Source organism: Sceloporus undulatus, chromosome 5, assembly GCF_019175285.1.
Source record: "Sceloporus undulatus isolate JIND9_A2432 ecotype Alabama chromosome 5, SceUnd_v1.1, whole genome shotgun sequence".
NCBI classification, from domain to species: domain Eukaryota; kingdom Metazoa; phylum Chordata; class Lepidosauria; order Squamata; family Phrynosomatidae; genus Sceloporus; species Sceloporus undulatus.
The window spans coordinates 21,117,632-21,145,433 of NC_056526.1; the positions used below are offsets into that span (position 1 = coordinate 21,117,632).

The following is a 27,802-nucleotide window of genomic DNA, read 5'->3' on the forward strand; positions in this document are numbered from 1 at the left end:
AGTTAGCTGATCTCAGAATTTCAAGTAAAACAAAGATAGGTAACTGAGGGCCCGAACAGACAGGCCAAAATAAAGCTGCTTCGGGTCACTTTGGAGGTATGCTGTTTAAATGTCACACACATCTTAAGAGGCCAGAAGCTGAGCCAAAGCTGTGCTCCAATCCTTAGGACTGGAGAATGGCTTTGGAGTAGCTTCTGGCCTCTTAGGACGCATGCATAATTTAAACAGCACACTTCCAAAGTGGCCCAAAGCAGCTTTATTTTAGCCTGTCTGTTCAGGCCTTGAGACATTCCATGAGTTTTTGGAAGACAACCCCCATAATCCTTCACCTCTACCTATGCTGTAGAGATATCTTGAGACACATACCAATGGCATATATATGTCTATCCCTGGCTTCCACTCCACCAAATGCATCTGAGGAAATAGTCTGAAGTCTACGAAAGCTCACACAGCCAATTTCTTTCTTACAGTTAGTCTCAAAGGTGCTACAAGGTGTCTCTATATACTGATTCCACAGACTAACACAGCTATATCTTTGAACTCTACCTATGCTGGTTAGGACTGATGGTAACTATAGGAAACACCTGGGGGATCTCAGCTGCCCATCCCACAGTAAACAAACAAAGTAGATGCTGGAAGCTGAAAATCAGCCATCTCTGGCTTACACAGCTACCTTGATGCTTTGGTAGTAGAAAGGAAGTTTACAAGTGTTTTAAACAAAACATAAATAGACTTACTGTGCCAGTTGGGCTCTCAAATATGCCAATCTTTCCAGCTTCCAAGACCTGATAAAGTTTAGTCATGAATTCTTCTTGAATAGAATATGGTGTATATGGGAAAGGAAAGTGTATTTTGGGCTTTTCTTGAATTTCCCCAGCCATCTCCTGGAATAAAAAAAGGAATTCATAAAGGCACAAAACATTACTATGAATTATCTTCCCTTTGATTAGGTACCTAGCATTTTAAAAGAGCAGCCTAAAGCCTACACATGGCTGTGGAAAAAAATACTACATGGGCACAAGGGATCATATGATGGTTTTGTCAGCCTGGACCACTCTTACAATATGAAATTTTATAATAAATCTAGCAGCAACATCAAATGCCTGCAAGGTTTACTTAATCTCTAAGTAGTCTTAGAACTGTTCTGCAGAGCCTGGTTTAAACAGGTCAAGAGTGGGGCTAAAACTGTTTGCTTGTGAAGAGATCTACGCAACTGACTGCACAACTAAACTGAGCCTAAGTGACACTACACATCTAAATTAAACTGCTAAACTAAAATGGCAACATTCAGATTGTACTTCTTTCCGCTGCTCGTAGGGGAGTTGGCATTTTAAAATGCTTATCACATATACATACCTTACAACCCCACACCACCCTCCATTGATTGTACTGCATAGGAAGTTTTGGGACTTCCAATAAAAGTAACTAAGGCCCCATACAGACAGGCCAAAATAAAGCTGCTTTGGGTCACTTTGGAGGTATGCTGTTTAAATGATGCATACATCTTAAGAGGCCAGAAGCTGCACCAAAGCTGCCCAGCATCCATACATCATGGTATTAAGGAATACAATGGCTTGTATGAGTCTAACTTTTGCACTCAATTATATATCTTTACATGGTAGGATCTTTTCTAGTTCTTTCATAGCTGCCCTCCCCATTCTTAGTTTTCTTATGGTTTCTTGACTGTAGTTCCACTCTAATCAATGTTTGATCCAGGTAGGAGAAGTCTTTTACTATTTCTGTGTCCTCATTTTCTAGGTTGGACTTGTGTAAATTCTCTGTGGTCATTGTTTCTGTTTTCTTCATGTTCAACAATACATTGCAGGAATTCTCACACACCATAATCATCCTCATCCCATTGCTGGATTACACCGTAGATGACACTCCAAGAAGTGCTAACCTTCCACTCAGTTTAAAATTGACTCAGTCCAAGTCTGTGCACAGTTTTGTAGCAGACAATGAGGAACTGAAGCAGAAGTACAGTAGATGAAAGTCATTATTATTATTATTAAGCTTTATTTATATAGCGCTGTAAGTTTACACAGCACTGTACATACAATCTTTTGATTAGACGGTTCCCTGCCCTCAGGCTTACAATCTAAGAAGACAAAACATAAAAGGAGAAGGGAATGGTTGTGGGGAAGGGGATCAGGTTCTGGAGTTCATCTTTCCCTCTGAGGCCTGGACCAAGGCAGATGGACTGGAGGGAAGGCTCTATATCTTAAGGATAGGCCCGATGGCGTTGGGCCTGCCATTTCACTCCCTCCAGGCTGGATGGCTTCACCTTCCCCATCTCTGGATGATGGTGGATGGAGGGGTGGGATCCTCTTTCAGGGAAGGCCTGATGGAGTTGGCTTACCCTTCTCCATCCATTTGGCTGTCAAGGGTCATCCATTTGGCTGTCAATGGACCAGACTGTCCAAATGATATGAGTTTGGAGGATCAGCATGAAAGCTCTGCAAAACTCTAGGTCCTCCAGCGCAACTCTGCTATATGTTGACCATAGAGTTGTGCTGGGAAACCTGAACATCCCTAAAGAAAACACGTCTCTAGGCATTTGTAGGTCCTCCAGAATGATTCTTTGAACAACATCTGGCAGATGTTGACCATAGAGTTGCACTGGAGGACCTGGAGATTCTTAGAGAGGGGTTCTCATGGACAAAAATACACCCATCCCTCCACATTCGCTGTGGGGAAACCACAAATAACAAAAACACGTACCTTTTTACCTGAGGGAACACCTCTCTAGCAATCTCTAGGTCCTCCAGCACAACTCTGTGGTCAACTTCTGCCAGACATTGACCATACAATTGTGCTGGAAGAACTACAAATGCCTAATGGAGTGTTCTCTCTAGGAATCTCTAGGTTCTCATGGTGCGACTTTTGAACAGCCCTTACTGTGAAGGAAGTTCCTCCTAATGTTGAGGTGGAATCTCTTTTCCTGCAGCTTGCATCCATTGTTCCAGGTCCTGTTCTCTGGAGCAGCAGAAAAGAAGCTTGCTCCCTCCTCAATATGATATCCCTTCAAATATTTAAACAGGGCTATCATATCACCTCTTAACATTCTCTTCTCCAGGATAAACATCCCCAGCTCCCTAAGCCTTTCCTCATACAGCATGGTTTCCAGGCCCTTCACCATTTTGGTGCCTTCAAACCGGTCCTAGAAAGAACGTATTAATAAAATCCGTCAATAATCGAATCTGTAAAAGTCAACGCCACAAATGCGGAGGGACTGAGCGTAGTGTTTGTTTGTTTTTAATTTGACGTTTTTCCAGATTCACAGGGTTCCTTCACCCCAACCCCAGCGAATGGGAGGAAATCACTGTATTTTTATTTCTTACCTACCTCTCGCTATGGATCGATGAGGGGAAAAACAACTATTAACAGACAAGGAAACCCCATGATGGTGGGTTGGCCATGAATTGGAAATGGGTTAAAGGCACACAACAACAGTCAGGATATTTCTTAGCCCTTTGTGTTGGGGGAGAAAAATGTAAGTTCATTTTTTAGTGAAACTTTCCTTATCTTTATTTATTTATTGCATTTGAAAACAAAAAAAAAAAAGCATATAAACTGAAGATATAATTACAGAGATCAAATTGACCTCAGTGTAAACCATAGTACTGTACTGTACTACTAAAGAATACCAATATCTTGCAACAAAATGTTGCAAACTTAAAACTATTTTGTACTTTCCAATAGTATCTCATTAGGAAGAGGTGATAAAAAGTTTCAACCGTTAAACCTCGCTAAATTGTTTCCAGGTAGATATTCCTCTTTAGATACGTATCAAAAGTTAAACTCAAAAGCTTAAACTAATTATATTTTTTAAAAAATTAATAAAGTTATCCATTGCAAAACATGTATTCGTTCTCTTGTATGATTTCGTTCTAATATATATTTTACGTCTATACGTTCTTCATTAATTAATTCATACCAGTTCGTTAAGTCAACTGACAACAATCCAAACTGTAACATTAATAAGTTAAGTTCCCTTTCGAGATTAATGTTATCTGTATTTATATAATATCCTTATTTATTTATTTATGGTATTTATACCCCGTCCTTCAGCCCCAAAGGCTCTCAGAGTGGCTTACAATGATTATTGTTTTTAATTACCCCTTTCCCTGCCCTCAGGCTTACAATCTAAAAATACATTTCCAATTTGATTTCTTTTACAATTTGATTTCTTGTCGTATTTTTGTTTTTTCCAACGGAAGCCATTCTTTTTCCATCTTATTTATGGACTGGTTGTTAATTAGGAATGTCCTGATGTCTAGTTCCCTCATTATCCATAACTCTCGTCTTCCATTCCTCTATTGTTGGGGTCTCTTCCAATTCCCATTTCTTCCGCTGTTCTTCATCTGGAAGCTGTTACTAAAATATAGTGAAATCCTCCAAAAGGATCTAATACCATCTTCTCTTTTTTGTGAGGACTGAAGAAACTTTCCTTATATGTTTGTGTCATGTTAAGCGTATGAAGGTGGCGCAATGGTTTGAGTGTTGGACTACGACTCTGGAGATCAGGGTTCGAATCCCGGCTCGGCCATGGAAACCCACAGGATCCCTTTGGGCAAATGTCACACTCTCTCAGCCTCAGGAGAAGGCAATGGCAAACCTCCTCTGGACAAACCTTGCCAAGAAAACCCCACGACAGCATGAAATGACTTGGAAGGCTGACAGCAGCATTTATATACAGAGCATCCTCTGAGGCTGAGAGAGTGTGACTTTGCCCAGGGAGAAATCTTGGGTTTTCACGATGCGCCACTCACCGCACCTTCTTGTCCTTCGCCAGCCACCGTCTCAAAGAAAGGACCCTCGCGCTGGTCCAGAGGCTTCACTTCGAACCAGGCGCCAAAGTGAGGCCGAAGCCACGCCCCCTTCCTCACCGCTCCAAGTGACGTCAGAGGCTTCGCTCTAGCCAGCTGCAAATGCAAACGCACTCACTGGAAGGACTGCTCCTCTGTGTTTAGAACGTTCCGCGCACCGCGCTCGCGCGCCCCAACGCCATTGGCTGGAGTGCTTCCTTCCACTTAACGTCACGCTTGAAATGAGCCAATGGGAATGAGGGGTGGAGTCCCACCCCAATCGCTGAGGCGTCAGTCCAGAACTTTTAGGGAATTTTGGACTTCAGCTCCCAGAATCCCAAGCTATTGGCCAACGTGGCCGAGGCTTCTGGGAACTGAAGTCCACAATCTCTTAAAGGGCACAGTGTGGGGAACCAGCTAGTCCAGAAAGTTGTATCGAGGGTTAAAACCTTGCCTTTCTTGTAGGCAAGATCTCTTAGGGGAGTTAAGACTACAACTCCCAGAATCCCTCCTAACACAGTGGCCATTATTGGAGTTCTTATTCAGAAAATACTCTGGTGGAGGCAGTCTAGGCTGGAAGTGTGGTTGTGGTTGTTGTGCCTGGGAGTAGTTTCTGGTCTAATGGCAACCCTAAGGCGAATCTATTCTATCACAGGGTTTTCTTTGGCAGGTTTCTTCAGAGGAGATATTGCCTTTGCCAATCTCTGAGGCTGAGAGAGTGTGACTTTGCCCAGGGACACCCAGACAGCATCCACACTGGAGAAATAACCTGGTTTGGCACCACTTTAACTCTTCTCTGGCTCAAGGCTATGGAATTCTGGGAGTTGAAGTTTGTGGTGGGGCCCAGAGCGCTCCGCTCTGGGCCCCACAACAAACTCCAATTCCCAAAATTCCATAGCCTTGAGCCAGAGCAGCTTCCAGCTTCTTAGGACACATGCATAATTTAAACAGCATACCTCCAAAATGGCCTGAAGCAGCTTTGTTTTGGTCTGTTAGGGCCCTGTAACACGCCAGCCTGGCCCAGGTTAATTCCCACTCAGCTTATTCAGGTTACACTAACAAAGTGCCCAAACAGACAGGCCAAATTAAAGCTGCTTCAGGCCACTTTGGAGGCATGCTGTTTAAATGATATATGCATCCTAGGAGGCTGGAAGCTGCGCTTAAGCCACACTCCACTTGTAAGGACTGCAGTGCAGCTTCTGGCCTCTTAATATGCCTTTGTCCTTTAAACAGCATACGTACCTCCAAAGTGATCCAAAGCAGCTTTATTTTGGCCTGTCTGTTCAGGCCCATAAATCTTTAACATAAAGCTAACATAGCTCCAAAGGACGCTGCAGAAATAATCCAGTTTTGACACCGCTTTAACTGCCCTGTCTCAATGCTTAGAAATTATGGGAACATTTAGACTTCTCTATCAAAGAGCTCTGGAGCCACAACAAACTACAATTCCCAGGATTTTAGCTCTGAGCCAGGGAAGTTAAAGCGGTCTCAAACTGGGTTGTTTATGCAGTGCGTTTTGGACCACAAAGTTGAAGCTCCATCAGTCCAAACCTCCCCGTCAATAGATAATCCTGGCAAGCAGTGATGTCATAAAGACAGTCTGTGACCTTTTTCTCCTGTAAAAGCTTTCTTTGGCCCTTTGAAGAGAAGCAGTGTTGTGTGTGGTGTCCACAGGATAAAGTGGAGATTCAGAGTCACTTTATCTGTGCCACCTGCTCACCTTGCCTGCTTGAGAAGGCCCATCCCCATAACCTTGGGAAAGATGGGGTGGCCCACAGCCATACGGCTGCTGCTTTTTGGCTTTGGTGAGTGGGAACATTAATTTCCTCGCTCTTTCCTTCAAAAACGTACGCAGTACATACACAACCCATGGGAGAAGACTCTTCCTTTTAGGCTATATTTCAGAGGAAGAAACTGGCAAAACCATCTCTGACTATTCCTTAAGAAAACCCTATGAAATTGCCATATATTGACAGACTTGAAGGCGTGCGCACACACATACAAATAAATAGCTAACAATTGTTCACGATACACCAAATCTTTTGCCTAAATAAAGCCAACTACTGAGAAGAACTGGATAGCTGGCCCTTGCAAACCAGTATGTCTTAAAACCACTGTGTATCTTAAGCCTCAGCCACAGTAGCTCAGAGTTTGCCATTCAGATCAGAAACCCCAAGTCCAGCCAAGGAGGGAAATACATACAAACACACTGTGCCTCTTCCTTTTGCTTGTATGCCTAAACTCTGTGCCTCTTCCTTTTGCTTGTATGCCTAAACTATATTTCTGTCATGTTGAAGGAGTTTTGTGGATACTGTGGACTGCTAAAAAGACAAATAAATGGGTCCTAAGAGCAGAAACACTGAACCCATCCTAGAAACTAAGATGACTACCTCTGACACTACAAGTTTTCCCCAAAAGAAGAATTCTGCTAGATAAGAACAAAAGTCTATCTAGTCCTACATATTGTTCACACAGCAGCCATAGGAATGCCACAACCTCAGTAGCACAGTACTTGGCCATACATTTTCAAAATTGTTTCAGTTGAATGTACATTATAAATAAAAAGAAATACATTCTTAGGATATAGTGGTACGCTAAGCATATTTGTTTATATACGCATACCCTCCAACTGTCCTGATTTGATACAGCCATTCTAAATTGAACAATCCCAATTAATTCTCTGTCATCCCACTTTTTTAGTTACTGTTAAACAGTGCTCTGCAACGTGTATCCCAGTTTTTACCTGTGAAATGTCAGAGAGTGTATAAAATGAGAATTTGTTGTTGTGTGCCCTCAAGTCCTTTCTGACTTCTGACTACTCCTAAGGTGAATCTATCATGAGGTTTTTTTGGCAAGATTTTTTTCAGAAGGGATTTTGCCTTTGCCATGTTCTGAGGCTGGAAGACTGTGACTTGCCTAAGTTCACCAGTGAATTTCCGTGGCTGAGCAGGGATTCAAACCCTGATCTCCAGAGTCCAATGATCAAACCACTAAACTATCCTGGCAAGGATCCCCAATCTGCTTAAAATAGGTGTCCATATTAATGGAGGAAGAAATAATGAAGGACAATATGATAAAATGGCCCCAACATTTGAGATACTAAATTGAATTAAGCCAATGGGAGTAAACATGGAAAAAAGAATGAAATATACTGTATGCCAAGATCTCAGAGGAAAATATTATAAAGTATACTTCATATGGTATTTAATTCCTGAGAAAATATGTCAAGATATATGAAAACTGTAATGTGACAAATGTTGGAAGTGTAACAGGGAAAAGGGAACAACTCTATCACATGTGGTGGACGTATGTAAAAGTAAAAAAAAAATGGTCTTAAGTACATTATATAATAAATGCAAAGTTACATGAAGACATAAAATTTAAACCTAAAACATTTTTGTTAAACATAATTGAAGAACAGTCATGGGGGAAATGGAAGATTACTTCTTCATATGCTGTCCATTGCACATATAGCTTATGCTCAAAAATGGAAGCAAGGAGAAACACCATTAATAGGGGATTGGCTACTGGGAATATTAGATGTAATAGAAATCGACAAATAGTCCAGAAGCCTACAAAACGAAAACTTAGGAGTTTATCACACGGGAGGAATTTCTCTTAATTTCGAATGAAAAAAAAGTGGGGCCAGAATGCATTCATATGAATTCGCAGGTTCAGCAAATTTACGTGAATTCAAATTGCGTTTGAACTGACTTCCCATTGCCCAAAAATAGCTTGCCATTGCCCGAAATTGCATGTGATCACCTCTCACGTAATAATGTGAAACTCATGATTGTGTTCCGATTGCCATTGGATTATACTTCCAATTTCCCTTGTCTGATAACGTCCTTAGAATGTCTTCTATTTAGTATTTCTCTAGAGCACTGTGGGAAACTAGTGAAATTCAAATTTAAACCTGAAACTTTTTTGTTAAACATACTGGTAATTGAAGATCAGTCAGAAGAAAAAATGGTAGAATACTTTTTTATACATGCTGTCCACTGCACATATTTCTTATACTCAAAAATGGAAGCAAGGACAAACATCATTAATAGGGGACTGGCTGCTAAGAATATTAGATGCGATAGAAATGGACAACTTGTCCATAAGGCTATAAAAGGAAACTAAAAAATCTACATAGAGAATGGGGAAAAGTTATAAACTGCCTATATCAGGATGATAGCTAAGGAGAAAATAAATAAATACACAGTTATATATCTATACACCTAGAGAGATAATTAGAATATAAAGTCAAAATGGAAACACATGAATATAGACGAAAATACATTTATTTTTCTTTCTTTTAACTCAGAAGTTATCATGATTTTTGATATACAATAAAGGGTAAAAGTTACGGGAAAAATTATATTATATTTTTTAAAGAAGATAGACAATTTGCAAAAATATGGAAATAAATATAACCCCAACAAGTTGTAGACAAGGAAGTAATGAAAGTTGGTGGAATGTTCCATGAATGTAGTATATGTCAGAGTGTTTGTGTGTGGGATTGTAATATGTTTTCTCTTCTGTTTTTTCTGTCTTATGTTATATAGTGTATGGCAGGGGTAGGCAACCTGCGGCCCGCGGGCCGGATGCGGCCTGGCAAGGCCTTGGGACCGGCCCCCGGCCTGGTCCTGCCACTGATTGCCGCTGGGGCCTTTGGGGGGGCAATTGTCTATAGAAGCCTCAGAAACATGCATTTATATTAACATTTTTTTAAAAATCAGAATTTTAAAGTGTTTTCCATTTGAAAATTTTGTCCTACATTTGTCCTGGTTTATTTATATATTTAATTTTTAAAAAAATTATTTAATTATTTATTTTTTGGCTTCGGCCCCCCCAGTTGTCTGAGGGACAGCAACCCGGCCCCCGGCTCAAAAAGGTTGCCTACCCCTGGTGTATGGTATTTGTATTGTGCTGTATGGGGGGCCTGCCTGAATTCTGAGTAGGTAAAAACTGCCTAATATGTTATTGTTGTTGTTTCCTGATGTCATGCCTGCTTTTTGTTCCCATAAAGCATATAAATTAGTACAATGTTACTTAAGCTAGATACTAGTATAAAATGCAAATATTTCAGAACAGGTCATCAGTAAGGGTCCTTGCCCTTCCATTAGGTAAAGTGACTCAAGCAGCAGAGGCAGTTAATTTTGTATGTAATAATAATAATAATAATAATAATAATAATACATTTTATTTATAGACCGCTATTCCAAATGATCATAGTGGTGTACAGTAAAAATTGAATACAAAACAAATATAAGGTGACAGTTAAAGGAGGGAGAAGTCTCGTCCTTCAGGCAGTCCCTGATGTTGCTGGGTCTGCCTGATTGCTCCCTTTTATACAGCATGTATAAAAAGTAGACAGTCACCAAAGAATGTAAATGTAACGAATTATAAATATTTTTATTTATGTATATGCCACCTTTCTCCCAAATCGGACCCAAGGCAGCTCACAAAAGATGCTTAAAAACAATAACCGTAAAGCAGTACAGTTTTAAAACACAATTAAAGCTCCGCATTAATATAACAAATAAAAATGTAAAATCCTTCACAAAAAATATGTGGAGAGATCTTGTAGCACCTTTGAGAATACCAGGTCTCTGCATATGCTGATTCTACAGACTAACATGGCTATATCTTTGAATTCTACTTTCAAAAAATAGTAAAGTAAACTATAAAGACATAGAAACACACCAAGCAAACAGCTCAATGAGAAGCCTCCCTGGTGCAATTATGTATAAAGACCCTGCTTGAAGAGCAAAGGAAGCAGAGAAGGAACCAGTCAGAGCTCTTACAGAGGGTAGGAACTGCTACCGAGAAGGCTGCTCCAAAGCAAATGGACAAAGAGCTAGAAGGCTACAGTGAGCTAGCACATTATTCATGGCACTTGTGTATATAACACACACACACAAAAATACTCTAGCTGAGATCTTGCATCAGACACATACTTATGATATAGCATTGCTATGATCCATGTCCTGTTCCAACCCCTGAAACCATCCTTAACAGCCAGTCAGCTGCCCCAAGCAATGGCAGTCTGTGGCACCGTGCCACAGACTGCCATTGTGATGGTGCCACAAAGAATTGCATCAGGACACCACAAGAAGCTTTTGCTTGCCAGCCAAAGATGGGCGGTCACTTCATTCTGCAGTGCCCTGCTAATAATAATAATAATAATAATAATAATAATAATTCTATTATTTTTATCCTGCCTTTCTCCCAAAGTGTCCCCCAATGCAGCTAACAACATATATATAACACATTAAAACAATAATTGAAATTGTATAATTGAAATCATAAAAAATATTTTTAAAATACATATACAAATATTTAAAACATACAGCAACAGCAGGGGTATTTACAGTCATAGCACTGGTACAACGATAATAAATGTGAATAGGAAACAGTTACATGGTTGCTAGTCTAGCTTGCAACATTAAGACTTAATTTAAAACACCAGCCTCTGTTTTGAAGAGAGCTAATTTTCCAGAAAACAGAAAGTACCACAGTCGCCCCTCCATGTTCGCTGGGGTTAGGGGCACAGGACCCCGTTGAAAGTGGAAAAAACCGCAAATAACAAAAACACTATGTTTTTACCTGAGAGAACACCTCTCTAGGGATCTCTAGGTCCTTCAGTGCAACTCTGTGCTCAGCATCAGGTGGATATTGACCATAGAATTGCGCTGAAGGACTGACAAATGCCTACTGGTGTGTTCTCCCTAGGAATCTAGGTCCTTCAGTCTGACTTTTTGTTAAGGTTGACCAAAGAGTTGTGCTGGAGGACCTAGCTATTCCTAAAGAGAACATTTTAATAAAACCCATGAATAATCAAATCTGCAAAAGTCAAAACCACAAATGTGCCTAGCAGATCTGTAATCTAAACTACAGATAAGCAGAGTTTGTATGCAAAACCAGCCCTTCCAAGATCAGTGCTATTTTCCTATTCCTATTTCACTCGGACTCCACCTGCACAAAAGATATGAAGATGTGGATGTCATCCACAAAAGCCCATACTAACACAAAGTCTATTGAAGTGAAGAAGGACAGACAGGCTACAGCAGTTTGCTTTGCTCTCAGCCTACTGGGAAGAGAGAGATTCCTCCCCTCCTCTCTATCTTCCTTATCCCATTGAGTTAGCTGAATGGAAATGACTCCTGCATTTGAATTCAATTTGCAGCTGCTGAAGTAAGCAGAGGACATGGGGTAAGGGGAGAATGGGAGCCAAAAAAGAGAGTAGACACAAGGATTAGGAGTAGGATAATATTTAAGTTAATAGAAAACAAAGGAAAACAAAACAATTAGAAGGTTCTAACCAACTAGGTATGATGTTGGAGGTATAAAAAAGATTGATGATTTACAATTACCAATAAAAGGAAGTGGTAGAAAATGAAATTTTAAGATGTACAATAGGAGAACAAGTGGTATATTTTATTTTATTAAGCAAGAAATGTTACATATATAATGGTAGTATGATTTCATTGTTATAGATGGTTTACTTATATATAGTAGATGTATGAAACAGAATGAAGAATGTAAAGTCAAAGGCTTTCATGGCCAGCATCCATAGTTTTTTGTGGGTTTTTCGAGCTATGTGGCCATGTTCCAGAAAAGTTTCTTCCTGACGTTTCGCCAGCATCTGTGGCTGGCATCTTCATTTCTCTGAAGATGCCAGCCACAGATGCTGGCAAAACGTCAGGAAGAAACTTTTCTGGAACTTCGCCACATAGCCCGAAAAACCCACAAAAAACTAAGAATTAAGAATGCATTGGGGGTGGGGGGGGGGAAATAAAATTAAAGCAACCTGAAAATAGGGAGGAGGGAAAAAGAATCAGGACTGTCACTGCCAAACTAGGATGGTTGGAGTGTAGGTATGATTCAACACTCATGCATTACATATGCTAAAGGCTGCTATCCAAAAGTTGCATGGTAGTGAATAAAAAGCATGCCCAAAGCATAAACAAAAAGGGCTCTACACAGCTGTGCCATTTTAGTACACTTTCTCAAGAAGCCAGTCACAGTTCATCCTTCCCTTGTCTCTTTTGTTTGTTTTATACAGCTCTCTCACAATGCCCAATGGCAGTAAAGACAAAAATGTCATTGGCAGGAATGCCACTGTCAGACATTGAGTATAAGGCTTTCTTTCATGTTATAAACAGTCCTCGGCATATTGGGATGGGATGCATGTTAAGAAGTACATACGGATGCCAGCATCCCTGGATTCGGGACGTTGACCTTCTTGAAAACCACGGGCTCGTTCCAGAAGGTAAGATCAATAACAATGTTCACATAGACTGGGTTGTCTTATCCCCTTGTAAACCAATGAAAACAGTATACGGAAAGTCTGAGCTAGTAGGTCAAAGCTTGCAAAACATCACCTCTTCTAGATGTTCATTGATTTTCTTCAAACCTGCCATGTCATGCTAGCACAGAACATAGATGAAGATTTAGGTCCAAAACACACTGGAGAAATAACCCAGTTTGAGACCACTTTAACTGCCCTGGCTCAGTGCTAGAGGATACTGGGAATTCTACTTTATTGTGGCACCAGAGCTCTCTGACAGAGAAGGCTGAATGTTTCATAAAAGGACAGGTTGCTTACCTGTAACAGTATTTCTTCGAGTGGTCATCTGCGAATACATACAAATGGGTTTCACTGCGCCTGCGCAGTGCTGCTAGGAACCTACTGGAATCACTGGGCAGAGTTAACTCTGCAACATATTGAAACTTTTTGGCGGTAACTCCGCCCACCCGTTATAAGGCCCCTGCCTTCCCGCTCTTTTCCCCAGTTCCGCAATTTTTCCGCCAAGCAGGCGATGGAAAGAGCCAATGTGAGCAGGACACTGAGGGGACGGACGGGTGGGATTTGTATGTATTCGCAGATGACCACTCGAAGAAATACTGTTACAGGTAAGCAACCTGTCCTTCTTCTTCGTGGTCTCTGCGAATCATACAAATGGGTTTAGACTGACAAGCTAAGGTATGCGGCGGAGGGAGTGTCCTGAGACCAAAGCTATGGTAAACCAAAGGTATATTTATTACAAATAAAACACCTTGAACCATAAAGAGTCAGTCTTTTTGTTCATCACAGATCAAATAGCAATAACTTTGCTAAACCTGAGAAGGGAACAGAGGTCATGCAAGACCGATCCCATAGGACTTGTGCAAGCATACATTCAACAACATGTAAACAGTGTCAACTGTACAAGTGTAAGAAACACAAAAACATCAGTAGTGCAATCAATGCAACCCTGAAACCAACACAGCCCTCCCGAAAGCTGCGTCTCGGATGGCCCTGGTGTCTAACCTATAGTGTTTAATAAAAGTCAGAGGTTGGGACCAGACAGCAGCCTTGCAGACATCCTCCAATGGGATTCCCGACAGGAACGCAGAGGACGCTGCCATCGGCCTCGTGGAATGGGACCGAACCCTGCCAGGGAGAGGCTTGCCTAACAGTTCATAGCAGAGGTGGATGGTACCAGCCACCCATTTCGACAACCTCTGCGCGGACACAGGCAACCCTTTCTTCGGTTCCGAGTAGCATTGGAAAAGTCTCTCGGACCGACTGGAGGCAGCAGTTCTGTCCAGGTAAAAGGCCAGCGCTCTCCTGACATCAAGAGAGTGCAGGCGTCTCTCCTCATCCGACGTCGGGTTGGATGCGAGAGTGGGCAACACAATGTCCTGACACATGTGAAAGGTAGACACAACCTTCGGCAAGAAGGAGATGTCCGTGCGGAGGACCACCTTGTCCCTGTGGAACCTTAGGAATGGCTGGTCCCTCCGCAAAGCACAGAGTTCACCCGCACGGCGGGCAGAGGTGATGGCCACAAGAAAAGCGGTTTTCCAAGTCACAAGTCTCAAGTCCGCTGTGGCCATCGGTTCAAAGGGCTTGGATTGGAGGGCGGACAACACCGACTCCAAGCTCCAAGCCGGTGTTGGTATCGACACAGGAGGGTAAAGATTGGCACAACCCTTCAGGAACCCCTTCACCAAGGGGTCTTTGAAGAAAGAAACCCTCCCCCCGAACTGATATTTGGCACAGATGGCAGACAGGTAGCATTTGATGGATGCGAGGGACAGCCCTCCATCCAAAAGTGCCATCAAAAACTCCAGCACCACTGGAGTGGACACCTGTGCAGGAGACAAGCCCTTTTGGTCAAGGAAGAGGCAAAATCTCTTCCACTTTAGGGCATAAGAGCGCTGGGTGAAAGGTTTCCTCGCAGCCAGGATCACCGTCCTCACTGCTTCCGGCAAGGCGGTTAGGGTCGGATCCTCCAGGCCACCAACGGCAGGCTCTCGATGTCGGGGTGGAGAATCCGTCCGTCCTGGATCGACAGCAGGTCCGGGCGGGGATCGAGGCGGAGGAAGCATCTCCTGGAGAGGTGGAGAAGGGATGCGAACCACGGCTGTCTCGGCCACCACGGAGTGATCAGGATCGCACGCGAGCGGTCCGTTGTTATCTTGGACACCACTCTGATGATGAGAGGGAACGGAGGGAAGGCGTAGAGGAGCTCCCCTGTCCAGAGGAAGGCGAACGCGTCTCCGAGGGATCCGTCGAAACGCCTCCTGGAGCAGAACTGGGGACAGTGGCTGTTCCAGCTGGTCGCGAAGAGGTCGATCCGGGGGTTTCCCCACCGATCGAAGAGGTCGCTGACCGTCTCGGGATGGAGCCTCCACTCGTGGCACACCGATGGAGATCTGCTGAGGCGGTCCGCCAGCTCGTTGTCCTCCCCGGGAAGGTGAATCGCCTGGAGGAGGACGCGTCTCTGGATGCACCAGTCCCAGATGCGGAGCGTGAGGTCGAGCAGGGTCTTGGATCTGGTACCACCTTGTTTGTTGATGTAGTACATCACGGTGGTGTTGTCCGTTCTGAGGAGGACCACTCTTCCTGAGACTGCAGACTCGAATGCCCTCAAAGCCTTTTCTACTGCCAGCATCTCCAGAGCGTTGATGTGGAGCAGCTTGTCTTGTGCGGACCACCTGTCCTTGATGACGAGGTCGAGCAGGTGGGCGCCCCATCCCTCCAGGGATGCATCGGTTGTCAGAGTCAGCTGTGCCTGGGGCTGATGAAAGGGCATCCCGGTGCAGACGTTGGAGCTGTCTAGCCACCATCTGAGGGAAGCGGCTACCGGTCTCGGTACCGTGAGCCACTTTGAAGGCGGGTCCTCCAACGGAGAGAAGACGGAGAGGAACCAGGATTGAAGAGGTCGAAGACGAAGTCTTGCCCAGGGGGTGACGAAAGTCGTCGATGCCATGTGGCCCAGGGCAACTTGGACGTCTCTGGCCCTCACCCTTCTGTGGGAGATGCAAGGCCTGATGGCGGTCGTCAGCGCCTGGAAACGGTCTGGAGGGAGAAAGGTGGAGCATGTCTCGGAGTCGAGGATGGCGCCGATGAACTTGACCTGTCTGGAAGGTGTGAAGTGGGACTTCTCTCGGTTGATGACTAGGCCGAGGGAGTCCAAAAGGCGTAAGGCGAATGAGAGTGCGTCCTGCAGTTCTCTCTGGGACTCGGCGGCGAACAGCCAGTCGTCCAGGTATGGAAAGACCATGAACCCCTTTTGATGAAGGTAGGCCACCACTGGTGCCATGCACTTCGTGAAGACTCTCGGTGCCGTGGCAAGGCCGAAGGGGAGAACGTTGTAGTGGTATGCGACGGAGCCCACAGCGAAGGCGAGGAATCTTCGATGAGACTCCCGGATCCCGATGTGGAAATAGGCATCCTTCAGGTCGACGGTCGCAAACCACAGGCCCTGATGGAGCAGAGGCAGAATGGAGGCTAGGGTTACCATTCGAAAGCGACGGTAGTCTAGAAACAGGTTCAATTGTCTCAAGTCTAAGATGGGCCTGATCCCCCCATCAGCCTTGGGTACCGTAAAGTACCTGGAGAAGAAGGCTCTAGACATTTGCTCAGGAGGTAAAGGGGAGATTGCCCCTTTTTCAAGAAGAGTGCGCACTTCGTTGAGAAGGGTGTCCGAGGGGGAAGTGGACATAAAAGCTCTGGTTGGAGGGAGCTCCTGGAACTCGAGGGCATATCCCCTGCGGACGATGTTAATGACCCACGAGTCCGATGTTATCGAGGCCCAGATGTTAGCAAAGGGCCTCAGGATGTCCAAAAAGAATAAGGGCGAAGGGGAAACGAAGTGCGCTGCGTCCCTTCAGGCTCTCTTCTTCCCCTGGTCGGTATCCTGCCGGCGGGACTTGCGGTACCGAGGCGGGAAGTTGCGACGGCCAGAGGAGGAGGAAGACTGGGAGGGATAACGGCGCCTCTGTGAGCCCTGCTGCTGAGGCTGTCGGTCTTGTGAAAAGGAGCCCTGGGACTGACCTTGCGGTGGCCAAGGACGGTGCCTCCTTCTGAAGGGCGAGATGGGGGCGGAAGACATCCCATGCTTTTTAGCAGCGGCCTTCATTCTGAACTTGCGGTTCAGACGCTCGTCGGTGTCGGCGTGAAAAAGGCCGGTGCCGTCCAGTGGCATGTCCTCGATGGCCGATTTTACATTAGCGTTGAGGTCAGATCCTCTCAGCCAGGCGTGCCGGCGCAAAGCCAGTGATGCCGCCATGCCTCGTCCCGCGCAGTCGGCGACGTTCCTGGAGGCGGTGATGATCCAGTTCCCTATGGAGTGGGCCTCGTCACGGATCTCCACCAAGTGACGTTGGACCTCATCAGGGACGTCAGGGACGATGGGAGAGATCCCTTCCATCAAGGCCTGGATGTATGCCCCCATACAGGCATTATAGTTTATAGCCTTCACGATGAGGGCGGCCGAGGAGTACGCCTTCTTTGCCAGGCCGTCGATCTTTTTGGCCTCTCGGTCGGCCGGGGACGTCGCTTGCTTTGGCACGAAGGTCTGCTGTGCCCCTTCCACAATGGCCGAATTCGGCTTAGGGTGGTCGGTCAGCCACGGGCAGGCCGGTGGTGCGATCCGATACAGCGTTTCGACCTTCTTGGAGGACGCAGCAAGCGAAGTCGGGGCATCCCAAGACCTCTGTACGATGGACTGCAGAGAAGGCAGCATCGGGATGCAAGGTGGAGTGGGAACCCGACCGAGGACTCGGCGCTCCACCGGGTCGCGGGCTTCTTCTTCAGGCAGGGAAAGGTCGATGTCCAGAGTCCGGCACATCTTGATAATGTGCTCACTGAAGGAGCGAACATCATCAGTGGGTGATGAAGAGCCCGGGTGATGCATCTCCTGCGGCGAGGGCGGGTCGGATGGATCGTCTTCCCCGTCAGAAGGTTCCCGCGATGGAGTCAAGGGCTCCCGATCCGACTCGGAGTCCGATGTCAGGGGAATCTCCGCTACCCTGGCTCGAGACGGAGTACGGGCCGGGATTTGTGGAACCGGTGGCTCCGCTGGCTGGCGACGCGGCACCGAAGATGAGGCCACAGTCTGGGAGGATGATGGCTTGTCAGTCTGGGGAATCGCAGGTCGCAGATTGAGCCTGGTGAATTCCCTGAAGGCCTTCTCCTTGGGGACCGACATGTAATACCTCTGAGTCTCCGTGTCGAAGAACATGTCCGTGTCCATCCCCCACGGTTCCTCGACATCCGAGAGAGGGGCAGCCTCGTCCACATAAGAGTGGACCGACAGTGGAGAAGGCTCCCTCACAGGAGAGATTGGTTCGTTGATGGCCAGATCGTCGGTCCGCGGAAGCGGTGTGGTTGGCACCGTGGTCGCATGCCTCGGAGTCGCCGCCTCAGGGCGCGAGGAGGTCCTCTCCGCGGTCTCCCTGGAAGGGGAACGATGCTTACGTGAAGCATGTTCTGCCGACTTGGCCGAGCGCTCCGACCCAGTGTGGTCCTTTGTCTTGGACTTGGACTTGGACTTCTTGGGTGGAGGAGCCTCGGAGGTCTCGGTGTGACGCCTCTTCTTAGAGGATGTCGGAGTCACCGCCGGGTCTTCAGGCGAGAAGAACGGATTGTCCGGCAAATCATGCAGAACAGTGGTCTTCTTGGAGTGGGTCTTGGATGGCTTCGACCCCTCTGATGGCACCGCCTACGTCGAGGAGGATGCTTCTGTCCCGGGCAGCTTGGAGGCGTGTCGGGATGTTTTCGACGACGCCTTGGAGGACGGTAGCGATGCGGTGCGAGCCTCCGACTCCTGACGCTCACCCGAGCGCGAGCCCTCCGGGGATGGCTTCCTCCCGGATCTCTCTCTGGGCTCGAAACCCTCAGTCCCCGAGGTTTTGTGGGGGCGCTTGGAGGGTTCGTCGGTGACACTGGGTCTCGGGGGACCACGGGTCACATCGGAGGTGGTCGGAGACCGTGTCCCGGCCGGGACAGAGACCACGCTTGAGGCGCTGGCCGGTGAAGATGATGCGGGCGGAGCAGCCGGAGGGAGCGATGATGAGCGGGGGCGTCCCTCCCGGACCTTTCCCAAGGCAATGGCCGAAGTTAGCCGGGATTCCCGGTTTTTCCTGGCTTGGGAGGACAGAGACTTACAGAGATGGCAGGCTCTGGCATCATGGTCCCTTCCCAGGCAGAACAGGCAAGAGGAATGAGGGTCCTGGACGGGCACCTTGCCCCCACAGATGTCACATTTCTTGAAGGGCGCAGGCATCCTTCCGATACGTCAAATCCAAAGGACAAACACGAGCGAAGTCAAAAAACAAGCCGAAGAGGTCCGAAGTTACCGGGGCGGGAGAGAGAGAATGGTCAAAAACAGTCCGAGGTTAAAAGCGAAAGTGATTCCGATCAAGCAAGAGCAAGCGAAAGTTCCTAGAAGCAGCTTGCGCGGCGGAAAAAAGGAACTGGGGAAAAGAGCGGGAAGGCAGGGGCCTTATAACGGGTGGGCGGAGTTACCGCCAAAAAGTTTCAATATGTTGCAGAGTTAACTCTGCCCAGTGATTCCAGTAGGTTCCGAGCAGCACTGCGCAGGCGCAGTGAAACCCATTTGTATGATTCGCAGAGACCACGAAGAAGAACTACAGTTCCCAGAATTCCTTTGCATTGACCAAGGGCAGATAAAGCGGTCTCAAACAGGATTATTTCTGCAGTGTTTATTGGACCTCACTCACCAGCCTTAAAACCTTTTCTGCAGTGTAATTTTCTTGGCAGGTTGCAAACCAAACCCTTTCACTGTATCTCTCAAACTTCTCTGAAAACAAAGGTGGCATGTGTATACCATAATACAGTGGAAGTCAGTTGGATTTATTTTGATGTTTAGCCCCAAATGGGTAGGAAGTAGAAAAGCTCAAATAATACACTTTTGATTTCTCAGTAGTTGTCATTAGAGATGTGAAGGGCCAAAACGAGTCCAGCCCCCACTGTTTTTTCCTGAAGCCTTTTTTCTTTGTTTTTCCAAAAAAATTGCAAAAAGGAAGAAAATTGATTATGGGATAGTTTTTTGTGGGTTTTTCGGGCTATGTGGCCATGTTCTATGTGGCCTGAAAACAAACAAACAAACAGACTGCTTCATTTATATACTGTTTCATACTGAACTAACAGTGTCTAAGTGGTTTACAAGTGTAAACTAATTGCCACCAACAATCTGGGTACTCATTTTAGCTACCTTGGAAGGATGCAAGCCTGAGTCGAGCTTGAGCCCTTTTGCTGGTGTTGAACCCACAACCTTATGGTTTTGAATTAGTGGCTGCAGTACAGGCATTTAACCACTGCACCATCAGGGCTCTTCCACAAAAACCCACAAAAAACTATGGATGCCAGCCATGAAACCCTTCGACTTCACATTGATTATGGAATGTTTTATTTTCTCATGAAGAATAAAATCTTTAAGACAAGGTGTTCATATATTCTCTAAATCATTTCTAAAAACTATGTACCCTATCAGATAATTTCTGTGCACTGAATGAGAAAGGCAGACAAATTCTAGGTTACAAATTGATCTCTCCAATGCAAGAACAAGATGCACTCTGTACTGGCCTGTGGGCAGAGTTAGGATGCCGCATCCGTACCCCAGGGTGCCATTTTGGCGCATGCCGATCCACACATGATGCAGCATCAAAGGGACATCATAAAGCTGTGCTGCTACGGCTATGGCAGGGCACTTTTTGTGGCTCCTTTTTGCGCTATCCAGAGGCCAGATTGAGACCACGACGTCAGATTGCCACAGCCCCAATCCAGCCAGCAAAGGGGCACCTGCAGACTGCCCCTTTGGGGCAATCCGTAGGTCCCTAAATCAAGAAATAAACATGAATGGTTAGAGAAGTTTCTTTTAATTCAGGTACACCTTGGTCTTTAGAAGTCCATGATAACTGTGATGATGATAAAAATAACAAAGCGAAAGCAATGTGGTACAAGTACGACAGCCTAAATTTAGTCATCTTGGCTTGCAGCATAAGTTCAGGCTTGATTTGTTCTAATACCCAACTGTTTGTCTTGTTGGCTATCCTGAGCACTCTTCTCCAGCACCACAGCTGAAATGGATTAATTTCCTTCATATCTGCTTTCTTCACTGTCCAGCTCTCACATCCATACATGATAATGGAGAATATAATGACTTGGACGATTCTGACTTTAGTTGTCGTCTGTACATCTTTACAATTTAGGATTTTATCTAGTTCTTTTCTAGCTGCCCTTCCCATCCTAATCATCATCTGATTTCCTTAGTGCAGTCTCCTTTCTGTTCAGTGTTTGATCTGAGATATGGGAACTCTAACTATTTTGATTTCCTCATTGTCTACGTTGAATTTATGTAAATCCTCCATAGTTGTTATTTTTGTTTTCTTTATGTTTAGCATTAGGCCTGTCTTTGCACTTTCTTCTTCAACTTTCTTCAATGATTGTACCAAGTCTGTGATGCTTTCCATTAGTAGTATGGTGTCATCTGTATATCTAAGATTGTTGATGCTCCTTAGATTGTTGATTGTTGATGCTCCATCTTCCATGTCTAAACCTGCTCTATGTATGATACTTTCTACTTATAAACTGAACAGATAGAGTGATAAAATGCAGCCTTTTCCAACTCTATGATTCTATGAACAATTAATTCTAGGCATCAACACTATCTCTAACTCTCAGTCTCTCTTCTTTCTTTAGGGGAAGTGTGTTCCAACCTGGCAGAGCATCCCACCTTTCCCAATTTCTGTGCCCTTGCTCTGCATCGATGTATTTCGAAACAATATTTTGTGAAGGTGAGGAAAAAGGATAAATATTGGTTGCACAATGGGCTGAAATAACCAAGAAGGGCAACATTTGATCGAGGGAGGTGAAAGAAAGGAGTAGAAATAGAAAAAATAATGGAGGGGCATTCCATGCAAGGTAGGGTTCAAATTCCCTTTGCGCATTTGCATGACTGAGGAACCCTGGTACCCTGAGAGCAGGGGATTATGTCCTATCATCTGCTCTCAGCACATGGAGGAATCCCCACTGTTGTTTGCTATCTCTAATGAGAAATACAAGGGATTTCTATATTTCCAGTAATGATAGATGGCTGGATTAGACCCCCTCTCCATTCTATAGTCCAAATTCAATCCAGATATCCCATAGGTTTTTAGTAGTGGCTGGCACTGAGAAGGCCCTTTCCTGTATGCCTCTTAGTTACACCTTCAGTACACCTCCAGCACCACCTCCTGGGTTTGCTGCTCCCAAAAATAAGGGAACATCTATAAAACAGCTCCTCCAAGTCCTATGCCAGCTATAATAAGCTTTCAATGTATTTTTATTTGTGAGCCACCTTGGGTCCCTTTCTGGGAGAAAGGCACAATAGAAAATAATAAATAAATAAATAAATAAAAGCTGACTCCATCCCACAGCCAGGCATGAAAACAGATGGGTATGGATCACAAGAAACTGTTTCATCCAGGAATATCTGGAGCTAGGAGGCAACCAAGGTAACATTCTGTTACCTTGCCCCAAAATGAAATATCGGGCACTTGTGGATAGTTATCCATTACAGGGGAGTCTAAGAAAAGCTTTTTCAACAAAGACCTCACAACTGGCTCTTTCAGCATGTTGGTACCCCACCTTGTTGTCAGGAGACACTGAAGGGGAAGGATCTAGTGGGCATGTGGTAGCTATCATCTCTCCAAGGATCCTATCCTATTTGCTGACTAGTAAAAGTTTTCTTTTTCTCTCCTTTGTATTTTTAATTGTTTCAATTTCTTTTTAGAGGATTCTGTGCCCAGGTGGGACCATCAAGACATCTCCAGACACCCAAACAGAGTCACCATCAACATCTGGGATATTTAATGATGTCCCCATTGCTTCTGCTGCTGCCACTACCACCACCACTATGTATTTTCTTGAGCAGCTTGCTGCCACCTCTGCTTCTACATTGTCAGTTTTCAAGGTGCCTGGTACTACCTCAGCCCCTGTTACCACTACAAAGCCATTGCTTGACCTTCTCATGGAGTCTTTATTTGAGCTTCTTGTGGAGTCTTTATTTGAGCTTCTTGCTCCCACTGTTCTTAGAGGTAAAATAAAACCATTCTTAGAATGTGTTACTGCCTCTGAGGGACTGACGACTGGGAAGGCTTCTCCTCAAACCACTGCCAGTGCAACCCTTACACTCAGTAATGTGGCTACCACCATCACAGCTGCTGCCACAGTTGAATCTTCTGCTGCCCCAACCACAATGGTATCATCATCTGAGCTCACCTCATCCACTACCACTTCTTCCTCCACCACCACATCCTCCACCATCATCCCCAGCACCAGTGCATTTCATGTTCCTGAGTTTTCTACCATCACAACTGCTGCCACTACTACACTTGAATCTTCTGGTGCCCCAATCACAGATTTTAAACAAGACTTGCAAAACGAGTTAAAAGGTATAATACAAACTTTAGATGAAGTCAAAAAAGAAATTAAGCAAGTCAATACACGATTAGATAAATTTGAAGACAAAACCAAATCTTTAGAAAAAACAACAACAATACTGAAAGTGAGCTAAGAAAAGGAATTAGATTTAAAGGCATTGGAAGATCTAAAACAAAGAGAAACTGCCTAAAAATAAGAAGATTAAAAGAAACGAGAAATGAAAACACATATGATCATTTAATTCCGATCTTGGCAGAATATACTGACAAACCAGTACATGAATTTGCAAAGGAAATCAATAAAACTTTCAGAATTAACTCTGAAATTGCCAGGGGGAAAACCTTCCAAGAGATGTGGTAATCTACTTTGTAAGAAAGAAAATGAGAGATGAAATATTATCTCAGAATTACCACAAGAAACTATTCGCAGAAGGAAGAGAACTGCAGATTATAAAGATATTCCCACAGGGATCCTGAAAAAAAAAAAGAGGTTATAAATTCATAACTACACAAATGAACAGGAAAAATAGCATATAAATGGGGGGAAATGGAAGACATCTCTGTAAAACAGAAAGAAAAATGTCATAAGTTAAACCCCATACAAAAAGCCAAAGACATGGAAAAGAAATAGAAATGGTGAGATCCATAAGGAGAAGAAGCTTGGATAAAGAAAAGACAAACAACAAGAACAAACCAGGGAAGATTTAATTAAACAACAGGACTCAAAATATCAGATTTAGGAGAAAGAGAAGACGAAATAGCAGAGGAATCAGATAAAGAAAAACCAGAAAGCTGTAGAGAAGGAAGAAGTAGAAGTTAATTACAGACATAGAAGAAAACTAAATTGATTAAAAGAAAACATAATAAAAATAATAGATCAAAATCAAACTATCAAATCAAACATGAAAAATGTTAGTAAATTAAATATTTTGTCATGGAATGTCAACAGTCTGAACAGTCTGAAAAAAAGAAAGACAATTTACTACTACTTGGAGAAATTAAAAAATGACATAATATGTTTGCAAATGACTCACATCAAATTAAAAGACACAAGACTATTAAGAAACAAGAAATTAGGAAAAGAATACATTTTAGCATCGAGGGGGGGGGGGGGAGATAGCTTTATATGTATCTTCCAAACTCCAAGCTGTCAAAATTTTTAATGATCCAAATGGACATTGCGTGGGACAAGAAATTATTATTCAGAATAAAAAAACTTTAATTGTAGGCATCCAAGTATCACAAAAGAACTATAATAGGAACTGGAGAGGTCTAAATCTATCACTATTGGTAAGAATCTCTACAATTAAAATGAATATTCTCTCAAAGATGTTGTTTTTATTTCAAATTTTACCAGCTATCAGAAATGACATACCCTTCAGGGAATGGCAGAAAAATTTTCCATATGGAATGGCAAAAAACCTAGGATCAAGATGAAGTATATGCAGGATTCAAAGGACAGGGGGCTTAGCATTGCCAGACCTTAAAATATATTATGAAGCTTGCTGCCTTGTGTAGGTAAAAGATTGGATGCAATTAAAAAAGAAAAGATTATTAAAACTAGAAGGAACGGGTTTATGATTTGGTTGGCATGGGTACTTGTGCTATAACAAAGAAAAAGCATGGCAATCAAACAAATGACACGTGTACCCACAGACGCACATGCCGCACTGCACCGCATGCACACGACCCTTGTTTGCAATGGGGCTCAAGCATGTGAAGGATTTCCCTTATGCAGGGTGTGTGTGTCCAGGATGGATCCCCTGCATAAGGAAAGGTCCCACTGTATTATACAAGAATCTAGTTTACTTTCAAAACTTTCAAAACAACCAAGAATGAAAACTTTAGAAGAATTAAATCAGGAAGGATTATCCTGTAATTGGTTCCAGTATACATAACTGAAAGAATGATTTATAATGGACAACAAAAACATAGGTGTATATATAGTGGAACCATTGAAATAGAGGATATAATATTTTCAAATAAGAAGTAATTAAAGAAAATATGCTTAAATTGGCACAACATTTTGGTTATTCTATTGAGTTAAACCAATGGGAACAAACATGGAATAAAAGATTAAATTATACACTCTGTCAAGATATTAAAGAAAACCTTTATTTTAAAAAATGATGATACTTAACACCTGATAAGATATCAAAAATTTATGGAAATTCCAGTGATAAGTGCTAGAAATGGACAAATGGTCAAGGAATCTTCAAAATAATCTATCAAAGAAATATTTAGAGGATTGGCAAATCATATTAGGCTAGATATCTCAAACTTGGGTAACATTTGATGATACATATCTTGTAGTCCATACACTGTAGTCAGTGTATGTTTTTTCTTTATCTTTCCAAACTTTGCAAATTACCATGCATTTCCAACCTGCCTTCAATCCCACTGGGGGAGAAAGGTGGGATATAAATCCTTGAAATAAAGAGATAAATCTTTTGCACACAGATTGACCCATATGCCAATGGTGGAGATTAAAGTTGCACCTGACAGCCAAGTTCCTGTTGTACCAAAATTCACATTGGCCATGCTCTTCTGCTATCTACACATTTAACCATCAATATGAAAGGACTCTATGTGCATATGGAGCATAGCCGTAGCTACCGTAGGGCAAGGGGGGCGTTGCCCTGGGCCCCCCAAGCCTAAGGGGGCCCCATCCTGCCTGCCCTCACAAACGCCTCTCAGGTTTCCCTCCTTGGCCCACCCGCCCGGCCTCCCTTTCCCGACAAGGAAGTCAGGACTCATGGCTATGTTTGTTGGGGTGTGAGACTGCAGACAGGGGGCGGGTTTTAGGAGGAGCTTTTGTACTCAAACCTGTGTCCGGGCGGCTAAGCACTTGCACGTGGGAGACAGAGGAGAGCAGGCTGGCTGCTGAGGGAGAGAGAGAGAGATCTGACGACGACAACAGCCAGTACAGGTAGGCCTAGGCTTGCCATATCCCGCCTGCGGGCGGGACTTTCCCAGTTTGGGGTGGGGCCACATGGTCCTGCCCCAGTTTAGCCCCTCCCCCAGGACCTCCCCCCCCCAGCAAGGCCCTGGAGGCAGCCCCACCCCTCCCCATGGCTGTGTGCCACCCTCCCCACCTCCCTGCCTAGCTTAGCCTAGAGAGCAGGGCTTCAAAACATCTGCCACTCAGAGCTATTGCCAGCCCACTTGGTATATATGTCTTGCAAAAGGCCTGACCTTCCAGGTTACAGTGAGCAAAGAAAAAAAAAGGCCATCAATACTTCCTGTTTCACTGGGAGCCTAAATGCCTCCTCTTTTCAATGTCTACCAGGTCAGTATTCTTGTACAGTGGTGCCTCGGGTTACGAAATTAATTCGTAACGCGGCCGCTTTCGTAACCCGAAAAGCCTTCGTAAGCCGAATTGCCATAGGCGCTAATGGGGAAAAGCCGCGATTCCGTGCGAAAAAGCCGAAAAAAGCACCAAAAGTTTTTTCGTAACCCGAAAAAACATTCGTAACCCGAAACAATAATTCCCTATGGGATTTTTTCGTATCCCGAAAATTTCGTAACCTGGGTATTTCGTATCCCGAGGTACCACTGTAATTCTTTATCACAGGATCGTTTTTGAGGCCCTAAACGTCTTTCCTTGTAATATGCAAATTTCTCCCGAAGCTGACCAATGGGAAAGAAGCAAGCCCTCCGCCCCTTGGGTGTTTCAATGGCTTGGAAGGAAGAGATTTTTGCCATGCTTGTAAATAGGAAGGGCTTTGGGGTAGCAAAAGGCTGAAGAAATAGAGCTTGACCCCCCCCCCTTAAACATCCATGGCTCAGTGATATGGGGATTCTGGGGAATGTGAGTTTCTGACAAAAGGAAGCTGAATGGTCCACAGAGGAGGCGGGGGCAAAGCCTCTTGGCCAGCAGTCGTCAGTGGAAAGAGAGGAGGCTGATGGTCCTGGCCACTTCCCTTGGCTCCCTCCCTCCCCTCCTCTCCTCCTCTCAGAGCTCATTCACACTCCCTGGCTTTCTTCTCTCCCTCCCTCTGCACTTTAAGACCCCTTTAACTGCCAAGCTCAATGCTCTGGAATTTTGGGGTCTGTGTGAGGCAGTTGGCCTTCTCTGTCAGAGAGCTCTGGTGCCACATAAACTACAATTCCCAGGATTCCATAGCACTGAGCCCTGGCAGTCCAACAGTGTGTTTTGGACACACAGATCCTCCAAATGAATCCAGTCCCTAGCTTTTAATCTCTCACACAACACTGCAGGAATAATAACCCACTTTGAGACTGCTTTAACTCAATGCTAGGGAAATCCTGGGAATGCTAGT

At 44.5% G+C, this 27,802-nt stretch overlaps 1 protein-coding gene across 6 annotated transcripts in view; it reads right to left on the reverse strand.

The window, feature by feature from the left end:
• Positions 1 to 27,802, reverse strand: part of DDX11 (DEAD/H-box helicase 11) — a 72,190-nt gene that overhangs the window by 34,170 nt on the left and 10,218 nt on the right. For 2 of the 6 annotated variants that reach the window (XM_042468074.1, XM_042468068.1), the window contains exons 1-2: positions 4,778 to 5,460; positions 738 to 884 (exon numbers count right to left, since the gene is read on the reverse strand). In XM_042468074.1, the coding sequence (XP_042324008.1) occupies positions 738 to 881 (144 nt within the window). In that variant the 5' untranslated portion in view covers positions 882 to 884; positions 4,778 to 5,460. Of the gene's footprint in view, positions 1 to 737; positions 885 to 4,772; positions 5,461 to 26,345; positions 26,494 to 27,802 lie in introns of those variants that run through there. The other 4 variants (XM_042468072.1, XM_042468071.1, XM_042468070.1 and 1 more) reach the window with 4 other exon arrangements.